We start from the raw sequence: 16,028 nt of genomic DNA, 5'->3' as shown, positions 1-16,028 counted from the left end.
CAACGCCCCCTAATTTAAATACCCCAATTCAGAATATTCCCACTGCCAACACGTCAAAAAATAGAACCACTTAGGGTACAAGAAAGTTTTGAAGAAAAACTGAACCCTGTCCCTCGAACAGAGCAACTTTGAGTCACTATTACCATAGCAACCAACATCCCCTAATCGAAATATCCCGATCCAGAATATTCCCACCCTCGGCACGTCAAAAAATATAACTACTTAGGGTAAAAGAAACGCTCCAGTGAACGTCGGATGATAAATCGAAAGTTCCAAAGTTTCTTTCGAGATTTTTCGCTAAAGGGTGAGATTCAAGTCCCTAGTGGGCCGGGGGGGGGCGGGTATGGAAGTTCGGCCGTGTTAATGGAGCAGCTCGACGCGGATTTGACGCGTCATTTAACGCAAGAATGTTTTCATAGGCGCGATAAAGCAGATCAGTCGACGAACAAAGCGTCGATGATGACATCGGCAAGTGCGAATCTGGCCCGGGGCTACAATTTCGTCCAACGAGTCGGTGGAGGTTGAGAGGGGGACAGTGAGGAGGGGCGGTCGTTGCCAACTCGGGGGACACGGCGACGATTGGCGAACAGGAGGAGGGAAGCGTCGCCGCCTTTTTCGACGGTTACGTAACGGCGTCGTTCGCCAAAACGTGGTTCGATCGCGCTGTCACGCGACTTCACCGAAGGTGAAGCGATTCCGCGAAAGCTACGCCACTGGCGAACGCCGGGACGAGATTCGATGATGGATGACGCCGTCCTGTCCCCGAACAGTTCGACACGTTACTCCGATCCGGAGACGAAGGGTTCAACGATTTTTATTTAGAAAATCGGAAGGCCTTGAGAGATGGTTTTCTTTTTTTCTGTTGGAAGTGGTTCTGTTCCGTTGTGGTGAACAAGTATCGCTGGGGTAGGTCCAGGAAAAATAGGTGGAAAAATTTCCAAATAAACGTTCACGTTGAAGAAGGTTGGCAACTACTTGGCCTGGGGATAGATACGACTCGTTTCTGATTAATGAAAAATACCAGATGGTTAGAATTTGCTTCAAAATGATTGTCCACCACCTGTGGACAAATTTCAAACAGTCAACTTGGGGAAGGTTGGTAACTTTCCTGGGGACAGGGTGCTACGACTCGTTTCTGATTAATTAAAAACACCAGATCGTTAGAATTTATTTAAAAATCAATCACACGAACACGACCCAAAGGATTGCAACTACGACATACGATTGTGATCAATATTGCAATCATTATTCCAAAGTCACAGGATGACTGCCGCTATTATAACAAAACTGCAAAATCGACGCAATTTACATCAGGATAATTATCTGCCACCTGAAGCCTCTAAGGGTTGCAAGTTTAAATTCACGTTTCGTTAAAAACATGAATTTCTAGCAGGGCTGCGGGACGTCAGTCACCTGGAGTCAGCAGAGGATTACGATAATTAATTCGTATTCCACTAGAAGCGTATATTTCTAACAGTCAACTGCAGGGTGACTGTCAGTCACCTGAAGTCAACAGAGGATTGCTACAATTAATCTGTACTCCACTGGAAACATGAGTTTGTAGCAATCCGCTACAGGATATCTGTCTGCCACTTGGATTTGATAGAGTATCGCAGCCACTGATCGCGATCCAATTAAAAATACTCAAACATTCAAGACACTCGAAACTTGCGACAATTAGCAATAATAAAAAAAAAGAACTGGATCACCTGTCCAAGCATAATATTGCTACTAAATTTCCTGAGAACAATCGCATTTAACTTCAACAAAACCGACTCTCATCTCCAACCTAAACCACGGTGCTTTTTTATACCTTTTCATTAAAAAAAAAAAAAAAAAAAGGTAAATCACCTATCCAAGCATAACAGTTGACGCTACTTCCATCGAGAACAATTGCATTAAACTTCAGCAAAGCCGTCTTTCGTCTCCAACCTAAACCGCGACGCTTCTTTCATCCTGAACGTATGCGCCTCCCCTAATGGTTTCCCAGCCGTCAGTTAATTTCGCCCCGCGCGAAAACCGCAACATCGTTCGCGGAAAAATGGCCGTTTATTTCCCTGATAAACACCGCGGTGTTTCGAAACCTATTTTCGGCGAGCGCCGCTAATTTTCCCCTAATGACGCGGAAAAGGTGTTCGAGTGAGTACCGTGCGAGCCGTGACAATGCGCCAGACCGGAAACGGGCGAAAACAGTTTAAGGGGATCTAAAATAAAGCGGCGAACGACCGTGAAAAGTGAGCATTTAATCCGACGCGGTATTCATTAAAAACGGCGGCATTCGGGCCTCGCTCATAAATCGAGTATTAAACTCGCCGGGGGAAACAAAGTGTGTTTTTGTTGGTCAGAGAATGCCGATCGCGACAAAACTCTACGCTAGCGAGAATAATAGTAGGACACTGTCGACGGACTGACCCAATGGTTCAGCTTACGATGATGCGAGATGAAAGATCTTGCTGGGTCGGACGGACGAATCCTCGTTTTGTTATTATCGCAAATATTTGCTAGCTAGAGAAAAGTAAAATTATTTATTGCACTATAGAGTGTGCAAATTCCAGAATTGGTGTAAGAACCGGAAATGGAGGGGTAGCTGAGACGATTCTGAACAAAAATTTCCTGTGCAAAAATGTCGCATGATGCTTCGTTTTTGAGTTATTAACGAAAAATCACGGACAAATCACAGCGTTCGAGTAACACGCGCTCAGTCGCGATAGCATAGGCTTCAGCTAAGATTGACTGGCCACGCCCATCGCGACCTGAGCACCCGCTACTCGGATGCTGTGATTGGTCCGTGATTTTTCGTTAATAATTCAAAAACGAAGCACCATCCGACATTTTCGTAAAGGAAACTATGGTTCAGAATCGATCTCAGCTACCGGTTCTTACACTAATTCTGGGACACCCTGTATAAACGTGACCAATATGGTAGAATTATCCTATCCTATAACAACAACTACCAAATTATTTTCACCAAGAATTTCTAGGTTCAACCCAATGAGAATGCGTGAAATCTTGGCAACGATCGTGATTATCCTAGATCGAAGTTCTGCAGACCTGCGAGTCAGAACAAAGCGTATCTAGTTCATGCACGTGGCGACCATGTCCACGGATCTCTGGATCGACGAGTTCGATCGAGTTCTCTCGACTAATAAAAACGTCCGAGCCTTCGAGGTTCGCGGATTCGACGTTCATCGCGGTTTCCTAAATAGTTTGGTTAGACAACCACCGTCACGCCCCTAATATTTTTACCCCGACGATTGGAAGAGCGCGATGGTCGATAGCGGTATTTATAAACGCACCCCCGTTTCGATACAAGCCCGTGAAAAATAGACGACGCAGACGACCGAAATGAAACTTTGAGTTCAAGTTCCGGGCTCCATTTCTGGCTTTGAGCTCTAATAATCAATTCCCGCGCGCGTCAAAGGCTCGAGCGGTGCTGCTAGGCGTCAGCGGTCAGAGGATGGGATCGAGAATATCGTGGATATCGTCGACGGCTCACAAATATCCACCACCGTTTCAAATTTTCTACTAAACAACTATATAGATTCGAATTTTGTATTAAAAGAGTTTAGAAATAGTCAGACTTCCTCGTCTTATTTCATTTATATACTACTGCTATGTTACCATGGGAGAACCTCTCTGTTACGGAACAAATTTTTAGGATCTATTCGGTAGTTCCAGAGATAGCTCCCTGCATACAAAGTTTACCTTTTTGTAATTTATTACTAGTATAGATTATCATTCCGAACAACTTTCGCTCGAAGCAGTTTCCAAAATGATAGACGAATTCGAAATCATAATACGATAGACTCTCACTCGTGGAACACACCGGACGAAATGTATAATGCGGTAAGTGAAAACGGTCTGCCAGGAGTCAGACATACTAGAGTCGGACATACAGCAACCAATTTAAAATAAATGGTTCCTGCACGAATATTTATTACACCGACTGTGTATGTATATGGACGCGATAAATTCATACATATCTACGAATTTGTTACCATCCTGAACAACATTTACTTCAAACAGTTTTCGAAATAATGAAGTTTTAAGAAATTGCAGCGAGATAGGAGAAAGGATGACCGACTCGCGCTACCGTAACGCGAGCAGCGAGTGGAAACGGTCTGCCAGTGGTCGGACGCGCCCAACGGGAAGCGGCAAGTGATAGCGCTCGGGCTGCGGTCAGACGCACTACTGTGTCTCGTTATAACTTCCAATGGGTGCATTATTTTTAATATCATTTTCTACGAGAGTTGTGGAGATTAACGTAACCTACACGAGTATGGTACACTTTAATTCCATTTTAAGTACGTTTTATGTATTTACTGTTCCATCACTGTTCGCTTGCCAGTTTGAAAGAAACATGTTTCGTGGTAGTCTTTTCATATTTCTTTACTTGCTAACTATGAGTTCTGGTATATGTTACAATCTGGTGATTGCTACAAATCTTTCATAGTAGACTTGGTATTCGAGTAACCAAAACGTGGAAGTGTTCTGAGTACTACAGACAATTTATAGCTCCGTGGAGAGCAGTTACAAACCACCAGATACGAATAAAGACAATATACACTCGGTATGTGCGTGAACTTTCAATTTAGAAGTGCTAAACGTACGGAACGATTACGTCTGTATCATTGCACGTAAACATAGAACCTATCACTTTTGTCAGATTGTTACAGTGGACAGGAAAGAGTTATGGGAGCTTCCCCAGTTTAAACTTGCAGATAACCTTCCTAGCAACCCCTTCGGAGGCATCTACCAGACCTCTACTCCTTTCCTCTAATTTATTTCGAACGAAGTAATTCGCGTAAAAACGGATTAAACTCCACAGATAATAGTCGCCGTGCGTTCCTTTACATTTCCTACTTAATTTCATCAAGTAAGAACTTTCTCAGACCCAGACCTAACCCTATCGAACGCTTCAGAGGGTTCTACCAGACCTCTACTCCTCGTTCAACTTCGCTATTCCCTTTCTTACGGCCAAGAACAGCCCGCCTTTCGACAAAGCCAACCCTCCGCTAAGGTAAGGAACAATCTCGATCCCATCCGTGACTGCGCTAGGGTCAGAAAGTGGTGACTTACGGGTGAGAGACGCGGCGATGAAGACTCCTCATGGACATGGCTCTGTTCTTGCGACCTGAGCCGGATGTGGATCCGCTGACGCTTCCGTTCGGCGTGGTATGGCGTGGCGCAGCTGCTGGGGGAGCGGACTGCTCCCCCGTGGCGGCCACGACCACCGCCGCCGACGTGAGGCCCCCCGAAGTCGCCAGGCCGTTACGGCGAAACGGGCCCGAGCCAGCCGCTAGCCGGCGTGCTAATCTTCGGGCGAGCCGACGGACCAGGCGCGCCCCTGCAGCACCGGCACCCACGCTGACGGTCTTTCTGTCCCACCCCCCGTGGCCAGGGGGTGGTACACGATGCCTGGTGACCGCTTCGGCGACGCTGTGTCACGCTCTCTCGCCTCTCGCCGCCTGTGCTCGCGTCTGCGCTGCGACAACGCGTCGGGATTCCCGCCTAGGCCTTCTTTAGGGTCCCACGGTGGCGCTGCGATCGTCGATGGCCGCGCTTGCTTCGGGGAACTGCCGCCAGGAAGCTTCTATCGCTGGTTCTTCCTTGGGCGATTATCACGAGTCGCTGGTCACTGCAAACAATTGATGGAATGTTAGATCACGTTTGGACTTTTGGAAGTTCTGGTTTCTCTATGTTTTATTTTGGTCTCTAGGGGATGAATATTAAACTTGTAGGCATGGAGACATCGCCCGGAGCTGCTTCGGACCCGGCTCGCTTTCTAACTATCTTTCTTCGAAGCAACGGACTATCCGTTAATTGTTCTACTTTGTATACAGGGTGACTCTAGAAATTGGGACAGTAGCTCTTCAACGAAGTAGAGCACTTGGGGTTGATTCTTGAATAGAGCACCATCTTTTGAAGGTTTAAGCGACAGATGAAATACACTCGCAGGCTTTTGATTCGAATCAATTCAATTCAAATTCAAATGAAGACTAATTGCGCGGGCATAACCGCTGCGCAACTTAAAGATGCAGCGAAAACTGTGGTAAAGCTTGCAATAAAATGTTCATGGTGAAACGTTTGAACAGCTGCCGTGGGAAGAAGTAATTTCCTGGCGTAAAGTATGGCATATCTCGCGAACTATTACGTTTTCAATGGCCATAACTTGATTCTTTTATACGTCGGACGATGAAAAGAATCATTTTGTGTAAAAATAACGGGCACGATTCTATTAACAAAAAAAAAAAAACGGTGTAAGTATGTATCGCACTTAGCCTAAGGCAAAAAATTAGATCATTAAAATATATATAACCCATTGCTGGATCCAACTCTTTTTTGCAACAATTTTTTGTACCATTACTTGGAAATGAGATACAGCCTGTCCCAGTTTCTATAATCGCCCTGTACGCAACCCACTTTCCTTTATTTCGCGTTATTTTTTAACTGTCTATAAATAATTCACGCGACGAGATACATGTCAAAATTACGTGCGTGCAGAATATTTACATACGAATTTTGACTTAATTCTAGATCTTTAAGTGCAATTTATTTTTACGTTATCGCAAATAATAGCAACTACATGTTTGCATGGGAAGTAGGTTATTTACGATTTTAACATAAACAAGTTTCGACGCAATTTCGCAGCTTTTCCCGACTATTGCGCCGAACAAACACCGAATTCGCTATTTTGTCGGGTTTCGAAAGCACAGACTAAAATGGCTCGATGGTAAGAGGGTTAAAGTTGTTCGATACGCAGGGTGAATTGAAAGTTCTGTTACAAATGTCGCATACAGTTCCAAACAAAGAAAAAGGATAGGTCGTACATGTAATTTCGACGTACAAGTTAAAAATTTGAAAAGAAATAAAAGGTCGAACGAATTTGAACGGGAGCTCGTGATTTTCTTTTTTCGCCCCTGCGTCGCGTGTACATCTCTTTTTATCCGTTTGAATCAATTTTTTGTTTCTAAAAGACCGCGTTTATTCAGTCGGTTTCATGCGGCGCGAGTTTCGCGTGATTTCCTCGTGACGACCAACCTGTACGCGTACTTTTTATCGTTCATCGAATGCGTTAGGGTGTTTCGTTAGACATTTTCCGCTGTCCGAACTCATTTGCAATGATAACGTGGGAACAAAGTCGAGGTCGTTCAAATATCGAATAATCGAGTAATAAACTGTCTCGGGCGGCGAAACATAAAATAATTTCCTAAATATTCTTTTTCGATCCCCGCGACGAACAAAACTAATATAATTTATTTAAACGAGATAAATTTTATTGTATCGCCAAGTATGATAATGTCGGTTTGAATAAACATTCGTTTGAATTGTGCAGCACGCGGGGAAAAAACATGGCGTCACTTTATCGAGTGTAAACGTCTGAACGGAAAACAGAAATCGTTGATTAATTTTCCGGGTACTCGACGAACATAGCTAACTGCATTACGAGTACTTGTATTTTGTAACGATATTCGTAAATATCGAGAACAGAAAAGGAGGATAAATCTGTCCCCCTCTTCGTTTCGATTTTTTTGCTAAAATAAAGGCTACGTTACTGTAACTTCTTGGAGGACACCGGCACAGTTACATTTTCCAATAACATGCGACACGACAACATCGTGACGAAATTCCCACATGTCATGAATAATATAAATTTGAATTTGTATTTATTTGAAACGAAGCAATCCGTCTATGGAAAGATTAAACTCCCTAGGTGATAGTCGCCACGCGTTCCGCTACATTTTCTAGTTAATTTCGTCGCTTCGGCGCGAAAGGTTAAGTAAGAACATTCTCAGAAAAAAAGATCGATCGGCGACAAAGGCGAGAAGAATTTCATTCGAAATAAAATATTTATTTAGTCGTGAATTTCGCTCGTCGTCTGTGATCGTCGAATAATTCTTACGTACACGAAAAATATAAAATTCAAGAGGAATCGAAGCAACGTACCTGCGAACGTATCACGAGGCGGTTGCGAACGCAATTCCCGATCGCCGATACATCCCCCACGGTTCCTCTGGATTTTGATGTACACGAATTCGACGGTCAGTGAACGAATATCAGCCTCTCCGTAATGTGGTTATCGGTGTATCACAGTTTGTAGATCCGACGCACACCCCGCGATCGACCATCATTTCCATTAATTACACTCGCATTTCATCCTGGCACTGCGTGTCGCGCCCCCTTTCATTCACACCCATCTCCTTGAGCGCACGTGTTCACCTTAATATCTTCGATTAATATATCTTAGTATCACAATGGGACGATTTGTTTTAATCTTCCTTTGGCGTCCGACTCTCCTCTTCCGCCTGGTATCCTTCGTTCCCTCCTCTTGTTAATAAACGTTTAAACCTTAAGCTTAGAAAATCACAGTCGCGAATTGATACGGATCTCCCGTAGCATGTGCTGCTGTTGCTCGACTCGAAACGATCACACTGCCTCGCGTACCCCTTCCGTGTCGCCCCCCACCCCTTTCTCACTCTTTCCCGACGACCGCACACGATTGGTACGATCGAGAATAGTCGTCGATTCGTCTCCTGGCGTTCAACGTTTCGTCGAACGTCGTGTTTGCTCGCGGTAGGATGTTTGTTGATCGAAAGGCTACGGAATCAGCGGTCCATATGCCCTCTAGCTGGTTATCGTAACGTTCTGGGACGGATTGCGCGTTCGTCGAGCCCGGCGCGACAAGTCTCGCGTATTCGACGCGAGAACCCGCGACAAAAAGAACACCAGGGGATTCTGTTCTGGCTGGAAGGAGTTTTGCTATCGACCATCGATGCGTACGCGACAGCATGGATAAACGTCCAGGCCGCTCAGAATCGAAACGGTCGCGGACAACGATTATTTACTTTCGCGTCCTTCGTATCGCGTTGCTTCCTGCGATCCTCCAAGTTCGGCTGGGCCACGCGCGAGTAACCAGGTGCCATCTCGCAACCCCTTCTCTCTTTCGCGCCTCACTGATCGCCAATGTTCTCTGTCTCCCTTCTTCGATGGACTACCGAGCATCGTTTAAGATACCAGATGTCGTAACCGTTCGTTTCGCCTATCGAAAATGGCACATCGTCGATTAAGTATCGTCGTCACTGGACCTAGCCACTGGTCTACGACGACAGTTCCACGGCATGGCAGGCTGCGGTGCAATTGTACTCGAATCGATCGAAAGTCATCGGTCTGTTTCTCGTCGCCACGCTTCCTAGCGATCCATGGACGGTGAAATCTCGATCGACCGCTCGATTCGTTCGAGCGATGACGTAACTGGCGACTTTTGGAAGAAACCAAGTACTTTTAAGTTACTTACAGTTTATCGAATTAAATGAAATTCAGGAGCGTAGTTAAAGGAAATAATCATAAATGAACCGATATCGGGGGTGGCTCTTGGAATTGTGCACAGACCTAGTTACGCCACTGCGTTCGAGAGGTTGCGCTCGATCCCTCCGTCGCTAACGACATATCCGATCCGGAGACGGTCGCTGAGGACATCTGATTTTCTTCGATTGCGATCCCGCCGTTTATCCCGCTCTCTCTTTCTTGCTTCCGGTGTTCCCGTCTTCTTCGCTGCTTAGGTAGATGTAGCCAGCGTACACGGCCGCGCACACTCTCCCTCGGTCTCTCTTTCTCGGTCAATCACGACCAGCCATTATTACCGAGTAATCCCGTGACTGCTTAATTACTCTCGATACCGCACTCACCGCCAATGTATCCCGAGACGTGAACAGCGTCCCGAGATTTCCTTACCCGCGACGACACCTAGCCCCTTCGTCCTGTCGATTCCACTCACTGTGCCCGTCCTCCACTCTTTCCTTAGACCTGTGTGCTCGTTTCGTGGCCGTTCCTGCGACTTTCAAACGAGAAACAAGTTACGAAGCGTCCCTTCGAGCATCCTTTTTCTTTATTGTTCTTTCGCCAGGCACACACGCGCGCGCGATCCTCTTTCCTCGGTCGCTCTCTAGTTCGCGAGCTTTTTCCCCTCTTTTCAGCATCGACACGCACGAATTCCTTACGTTCTTGTCCCTCTCTCTCTCTCTCTCTCTCTCTCGCTCTCTCTCACCTCGCCAAAAATGCTCGTGTTCACTCTTCCCCTCTCTCGCTCTCTCAGAATCTCCCGTCGCTTTCATTCATTTCGACACATACTCGAAGGGCGCGACGTTTCCTCTAACTCTTCGCAGCACGGGTGACCATCTAGAAAATGTCCACTCGAGCACAGTGGTTGGCATCGGTGGCCACTCGCTACCAACGGCTCGGCCCGCACGTTTCCACCACCTTGCAGGAGTAACGCATTTTCATCGTGTTTCACCACTTTTGTCTCGCTCGAGCCTCCCCGTGTGCGGAGGGTCTCGAAACTAATAAAATTCTCGTGCCGCAAAGAGTTAAGACGATCCCATACACGCGCCCCGCTCTCTCGTCCTTATCGATTACGACGCATACTGCATGGAGAAAGGGCTGCCCACCCGTTGTCGGCCAGAAAGGATCCCCCGCGTGAACAGTTCGCAAGATCCCTCCGCTCGTTCTTGGCCACGACGTTAGAATTCCGCGAGAATCCGTCCACGGGCTGTCGCGAGTGTGTTTTCGTGTGGGTGTGTGTGTTGTGTGTGTGTGCGAGAGAGAGAGAGAGAAATGTGTACGTGTGGGTGCCTGCGGCAGTCGTGTTACGTGTGCAAGCGTAACCCCAACCTCGATGTTAGGCGGCTGATAGCCGGCCTCACACTGATACGGCTCCGTCGTGACAACCACGGGCCATACCCGCCCCTTCGACACCCCCTCCACGCCACCCCGAAAAAAACTACACCCCTCTTCAACGATACGATCGACGCGTCGCCTCCCGGCGTTCTCGCGAAACGATTCGCCAAACCTTCGATTCCGACACGGCGCTATAGGTACAGGAAATATGCTAGCCATAATAACACTAAAATAGGTAAGAATTTCAGGTAAATTATTTTGTTCGTTCGGTTTTCAACTACGTTATATGTAGGTTGAAATGAAAGTAGGGAGATAGGTACTCTAGGGACAGCCTTGATTTTGGCACAGCGCGCACGCGCGACGCAACGAAATTACGCTTTTCGGGACAGAATTGTATCGTCTCGGCGTTTTCTTCCATGGACAGAGTACTGTAAACACCGCGATCGATTATTTCGCCTGCGAGAAGGAGAATCGTTCGATTTGTGTACCGTAGGTCAGTGTTATCCGAAGCAGGTGACGCTACCTCCTAGAGGAACGTTCTGTAGTTTCTGTAGAAACGTAAGAGAGTTTTTAATATACATAGACAAAGCTAGCGACGCGAATATTTATTCGTATTAACCCTTTGCACTGGAGAGGTGACTCTCAGTCGCCATTAGGTTTCACGCAGCAAATCTACAATACCTAATGTTTCTTTGTTCTTAAAACTAGATAGCTTAGAATTCATGGCAATAGAATGCCAAGAAACATCTCGAGTTGCTGGTAGATATCAGAAAAAAAGGCCTCGAGTGCAAAGAGTTAATACATCGATGGTCGGAATTTAAGATTTATAGCAAGCGATTCACCAACTGCTGTCGCTGATCTTCGGAGTAGCTCTGCATTACCCACGTCGAAATTGGAGTAGCTCTGATGTTGCTGATCATCAGAGCAGCTCTGCATTACCCACGTGGAAATCGGAATGGCTCTGCTGTCGCTGATCATCGGAGTAGCTCTGCATTACCCACGTCGAACTTCGGAGTTGCTCTGCTTTTCCTGCATCAAACTTCGAAGTACTTTAGTTAAATGATGTATAAAATCTGCAACAAAAGTTACATGAATTAATAATATGTTTCAAAAGTTACATCAGTTGCAATATTAAAACATTAAAATTGCAAAATCATACATTTTACGTTTGTACAATAAAGATACGCGAATATTAAAAAAATGTTTAACTTTGATCTTTTATGTTTCTAACATATTTAAAATTTATTAGGAAAATGTGTAACTTCATCAATATTTCAAGTTTCTAAAAGGTGTAATGTAATAAAGTTAATGTGCATAAACTCACAAAATTTATTAGTTTATAATGAATGTAGGAAGAAACTGTCTAAATTTGCAAAATCTTACGTTTTATATGTGTACAACAGAGGTATGTAATAGTTGAAAGAATGTTTAAGTTTCTATCTGATATGTTTCTAACATATTTATTATGAATTTTAAAAATGCGTATTGTCATAAATATTCACAGTTTCTAGAAAATATAGCGTAGCATAGTAAAAGTGCTTCGACTCATAAGATTTATCAATTTATAATTAATGTAAAAAAAAATTGTAACTTTGCAAAATTATACAAATTGTGTCTAACAAAAAAATGTAATTATTGAAAGAATGTTTAAGATTTTACCTTTTATGTTTCATGATACACATATTTATAAGTCACTATAAATATGTTGGATACATAAAAGATGAAATCTTAAACATTTTTTCAATATTTAGATGCTTTTGTTAAGGAGATATAAATTGTATAATTCTGCAAATTTGTACAATTTTATTCCGTATTCATAATGAGCTAATAAAGTTTGAATTTACGTTATTTGAATTGCAATTGTAATTAATACATAAATATTATTTCTTTATGGACAAGATGGTCAAAACGATTAAAATCATTATTTTTCAAAGAATGAATAAAAAACTGTAAATTTATATTTGATAATCAATGTAATCTATTAATGACATTAATTAAAGACAGTATTACCTATTATTCTGCTTTCTCCGGTAAGCTGCACAATTTTTCTGGCGTTCTGATGTCCACAAATTTCGATCGAAATTTCCAACGTAAAGTAGCCATTTGAACGTGAAATGCCGGTTGGCGAACATCACGCAGACTCATGGCGTCAGATCCTGGAACATTCAAGAATTCGAATTAGAAGTCAGGTTACGATAAATATATGTTTTTACAGTATCCAAGTAACAAATTAATTAGAAAAACGAAAATAGGGCCGATTTCACAACGATAATACTACTCTGGAAGATGTACTCCCATAGTACGAATTGATATTCGAGTGTATATCAATTGGTACCTCATGGAGAACGAAAATGACGAAAGTACGAAATCGATCTAATTTTCTCAAAAAACCGATTCAATAACAAGCAATGGTATAAATGATATATTAAAGAGATGATAAGCAATAACCCAAGGTATAAATAGCAACGATTAAATGTTAATTGAATTGAATTATGCGTACCTATTAATTTGCGGATCACCGATCGACACAACACGTCTGCTCTCTCCAATTGCCGCCGAACGAAGGACGGCTCGTTCTCGGCGTCGTTCTTCTGCGCATTGGGTTGTGGGTACTTGGCCAATGAAATTTCAATATTTAAAAGTTCCAAAGAAACGTTAAACGTAATTGGTTGTCACTTTTCAATATCATGCGGTGTCTTTTTGAACGGAAATTGAAATTGGAAAATGGAAATATTGATATGTATGATATATGTAGATATATGTAGATATATATTATTACCCTTGTCTATACGAAATTCCCGAGATTTTTTCCTTTCGTTGATGTAACAGCAAGGGAGAAATTTGTTAAAATTTATTAACCTTACTAACTTCGTTAGATGTTTACAATCGATTTCCAATCAGTTATTCTTTGATGTATCTATATACACATAAAACTGATGCATCACTTATTAGGACAACTTTATTAACTCTTTTCTAATCTAAATTATGTATCTATTATAATACAGATCATTTATCTCACAGGACATTTATCTAAATTACATTAATTAAGTTAGATTAAAGATTCAATGGTTTAGGTCACTTTAGGTTGATATGACGTGATCGAGCAATGTATGTAGTATGAATATCCTAATTTTTGAACAATACGACTAATGTTATTACATTTATTAATTGTAAAACAGTAGAGACAAGATTATTAAATTAAAGCATTGGTGTAATATGTTTATCAGAGTTAGGGTTCATAAATATTTGCTTTTACATGCTGTCAATAAATCAGGTTGCAGAACATGATCAGTAAAATTAATGAATAAACATATGTCATGAACTGAAATATTTATATTGTAAACAATACAAATTATTATATATCTATCATATCAAATCTGAGATTCTCAAACTCTGTAATGCTTTCTGTAATTAATGTTCCGTAAAATGAACTTGAAGCTCATATGTTCAATGTTTTCAAATATAAAATTATAGAATGCACATCAATGCACATTGTTTAAGTCTAAGAACTGTAATTGTTTCATATATTTTCTCTGCTACACAAAAATGGAATGTTATCACATATAGCAAGCATTTACTGTGTTAAAGCCACTTTGCGATTCTTTGATGAAAAATTCAAATGTTGATGCTACACAAAATGTTGATATTGTCCTAACAAAAATGATAAATAAAGTTGTTCAAGATTTGTTTCCTTTAATTACACATTTACCATATGAAAGTTTGAGGTAATTACTTGGTACCTTTCTTTCTAAAGAAATATTAAATTCACATAACCTTACATTTGTTACTACAGTCCAACTATTGTCAAGTTTTTATTTTACTTTAAACAATATGTTTCTTTATGTGTTTGCAATCTTATGGCAAAGGTACAAAAGTAGAACTGACAAAAACAACATAGGTTATCATATCAAGAGCAAATATATCAGGCACAGAATATTTCAATAAACTATCCTTTGTTGATACAAATTTATGACCGAACCCAACAAATATGATTTTCATAGGTTCATAGAGTTTACAGATCATGAAGAATTAAAAGAAGCAGTACTGTCGTGCAACGATGTACTCTTATTTTATGGAAGTTACAGAATTATTATATGCCAGAGAAAATGTCTCAAAGATAAGCGAAGGAATATTATTGCCTTTTACAATAGGCAGAACTGAAAAATTACGTTCCCTTATGCAAATATAACATGGGGTTAAATTCTACCATACTGATGAATTAAGAAATTTAGATATGTGCAATTTTTAGATTGAATGCGGTAGAGTCAGTGATGGCTTTATACCAAGTGGATGATGAAGCAGATAGATCAGATATTTTACAAGATCAAATAGCCGATGTTATTGTGTTATTTTTACTTGGCATCGTTAGTGGCCTACAAGAAACAGCTACGAGAAATGAAATACAAGGACACAAATTTACAATGGTAATGCATACTTATTAACATTTTAACATCTTTTTTCTTTATTCAAAAGTCTATCTTTAGTTGAAATTAAATTTTACTTTAAACTTGTAGGTGGCAACAAGAGCGTGGGGTAGAATAATATCCCTTGTGACGAAAAAGATAAATTAGAAGATGATACACCATCATTAAGTACTTATATACAAAGTCTTCTCTATCTTTTATCATATCGAAAAATTGTCAAACCTGCTTTCCCTGTGAGGTACATCCTCTCACTCTGCATCTTTTAGGCGCCATAACACCACGTAAACACACAAAATTACAATTAAAACACTGCAAGGTAACAAAAATCACGCTGATCCACCCTAACCACGTGTTGTTACTTCAACAATTTAAATGTTCGCGGACTTCAAATGACGACGAGTAACGACGGAAACCGACCGCTACCGACATCGACGATGAAATTTTCATAGCAGTGTTGGTGACTCACCGATACGCTAGATGCAGGGCCGGCGTTGGGGGAGGGGGGCACCCGCCCGGGGGCGCCAGATTTTTGGGGGCGTCGCAGTCCGGTGTCCCTAGTATACGCGTACAAAGTGTTCCAAAAAATGTTGTAACACCTTGAAATGAGTGGTTCGGGTGGTGATTTGAAACAACTTTTTCCTTAGCGGAAATGTTGTCCGAGACTTCGTTAAGGAGATATTAACGGAAAACACTGACCAATCAGAGCGCGAGTATGTCGATGGGCGGAGGCTACGCGCTAAGGAAAAAGTTGTTTGAAATCACCTCCTGAACCACCCCTTTCAAGGTGTTACACCATTTTTGGGACACCCTATATATACCCCTGAAGGGGTGCCACGATAATCTTGCCCGGGGCGCCAATATTGCTAAAATCGGCCCTGGCTAGGTGTGTGTGTGTGTGTGTGTGTGTGTGTGTGTGTGTGTGTGTGTGTG

General features: G+C 42.4%; 1 protein-coding gene across 7 annotated transcripts in view; it reads right to left on the bottom strand.

Moving 5' to 3' along the window:
• LOC128893678 (potassium/sodium hyperpolarization-activated cyclic nucleotide-gated channel 2) overlaps nucleotides 1-10,682 on the bottom strand; it is a 143,164-nt gene extending 132,482 nt beyond the window's left edge. For 2 of the 7 annotated variants that reach the window (XM_054154841.1, XM_054154823.1), the window contains exons 1-3: nucleotides 10,446-10,680; nucleotides 7,948-9,835; nucleotides 5,080-5,638 (exon numbers count right to left, since the gene is read on the bottom strand). In XM_054154841.1, coding sequence (XP_054010816.1) covers nucleotides 5,080-5,117 — 38 coding nt within the window. In that variant the 5' untranslated portion in view covers nucleotides 5,118-5,638; nucleotides 7,948-9,835; nucleotides 10,446-10,680. Of the gene's footprint in view, nucleotides 1-5,079; nucleotides 5,639-7,947; nucleotides 9,836-10,445 lie in introns of all 7 variants that reach the window. The other 5 variants (XM_054154886.1, XM_054154848.1, XM_054154856.1 and 2 more) reach the window with 5 other exon arrangements.
• Between the last annotated feature and the right edge of the window lie 5,346 nt (nucleotides 10,683-16,028).

Source organism: Hylaeus anthracinus, unplaced genomic scaffold (assembly GCF_026225885.1).
Source record: "Hylaeus anthracinus isolate JK02 unplaced genomic scaffold, UHH_iyHylAnth1.0_haploid 0, whole genome shotgun sequence".
In the NCBI taxonomy this organism is placed as follows: domain Eukaryota; kingdom Metazoa; phylum Arthropoda; class Insecta; order Hymenoptera; family Colletidae; genus Hylaeus; species Hylaeus anthracinus.
The sequence above is the reverse complement of the archived record's forward strand: the minus strand, read 5'-3'. Positions and strand labels throughout refer to the sequence as shown.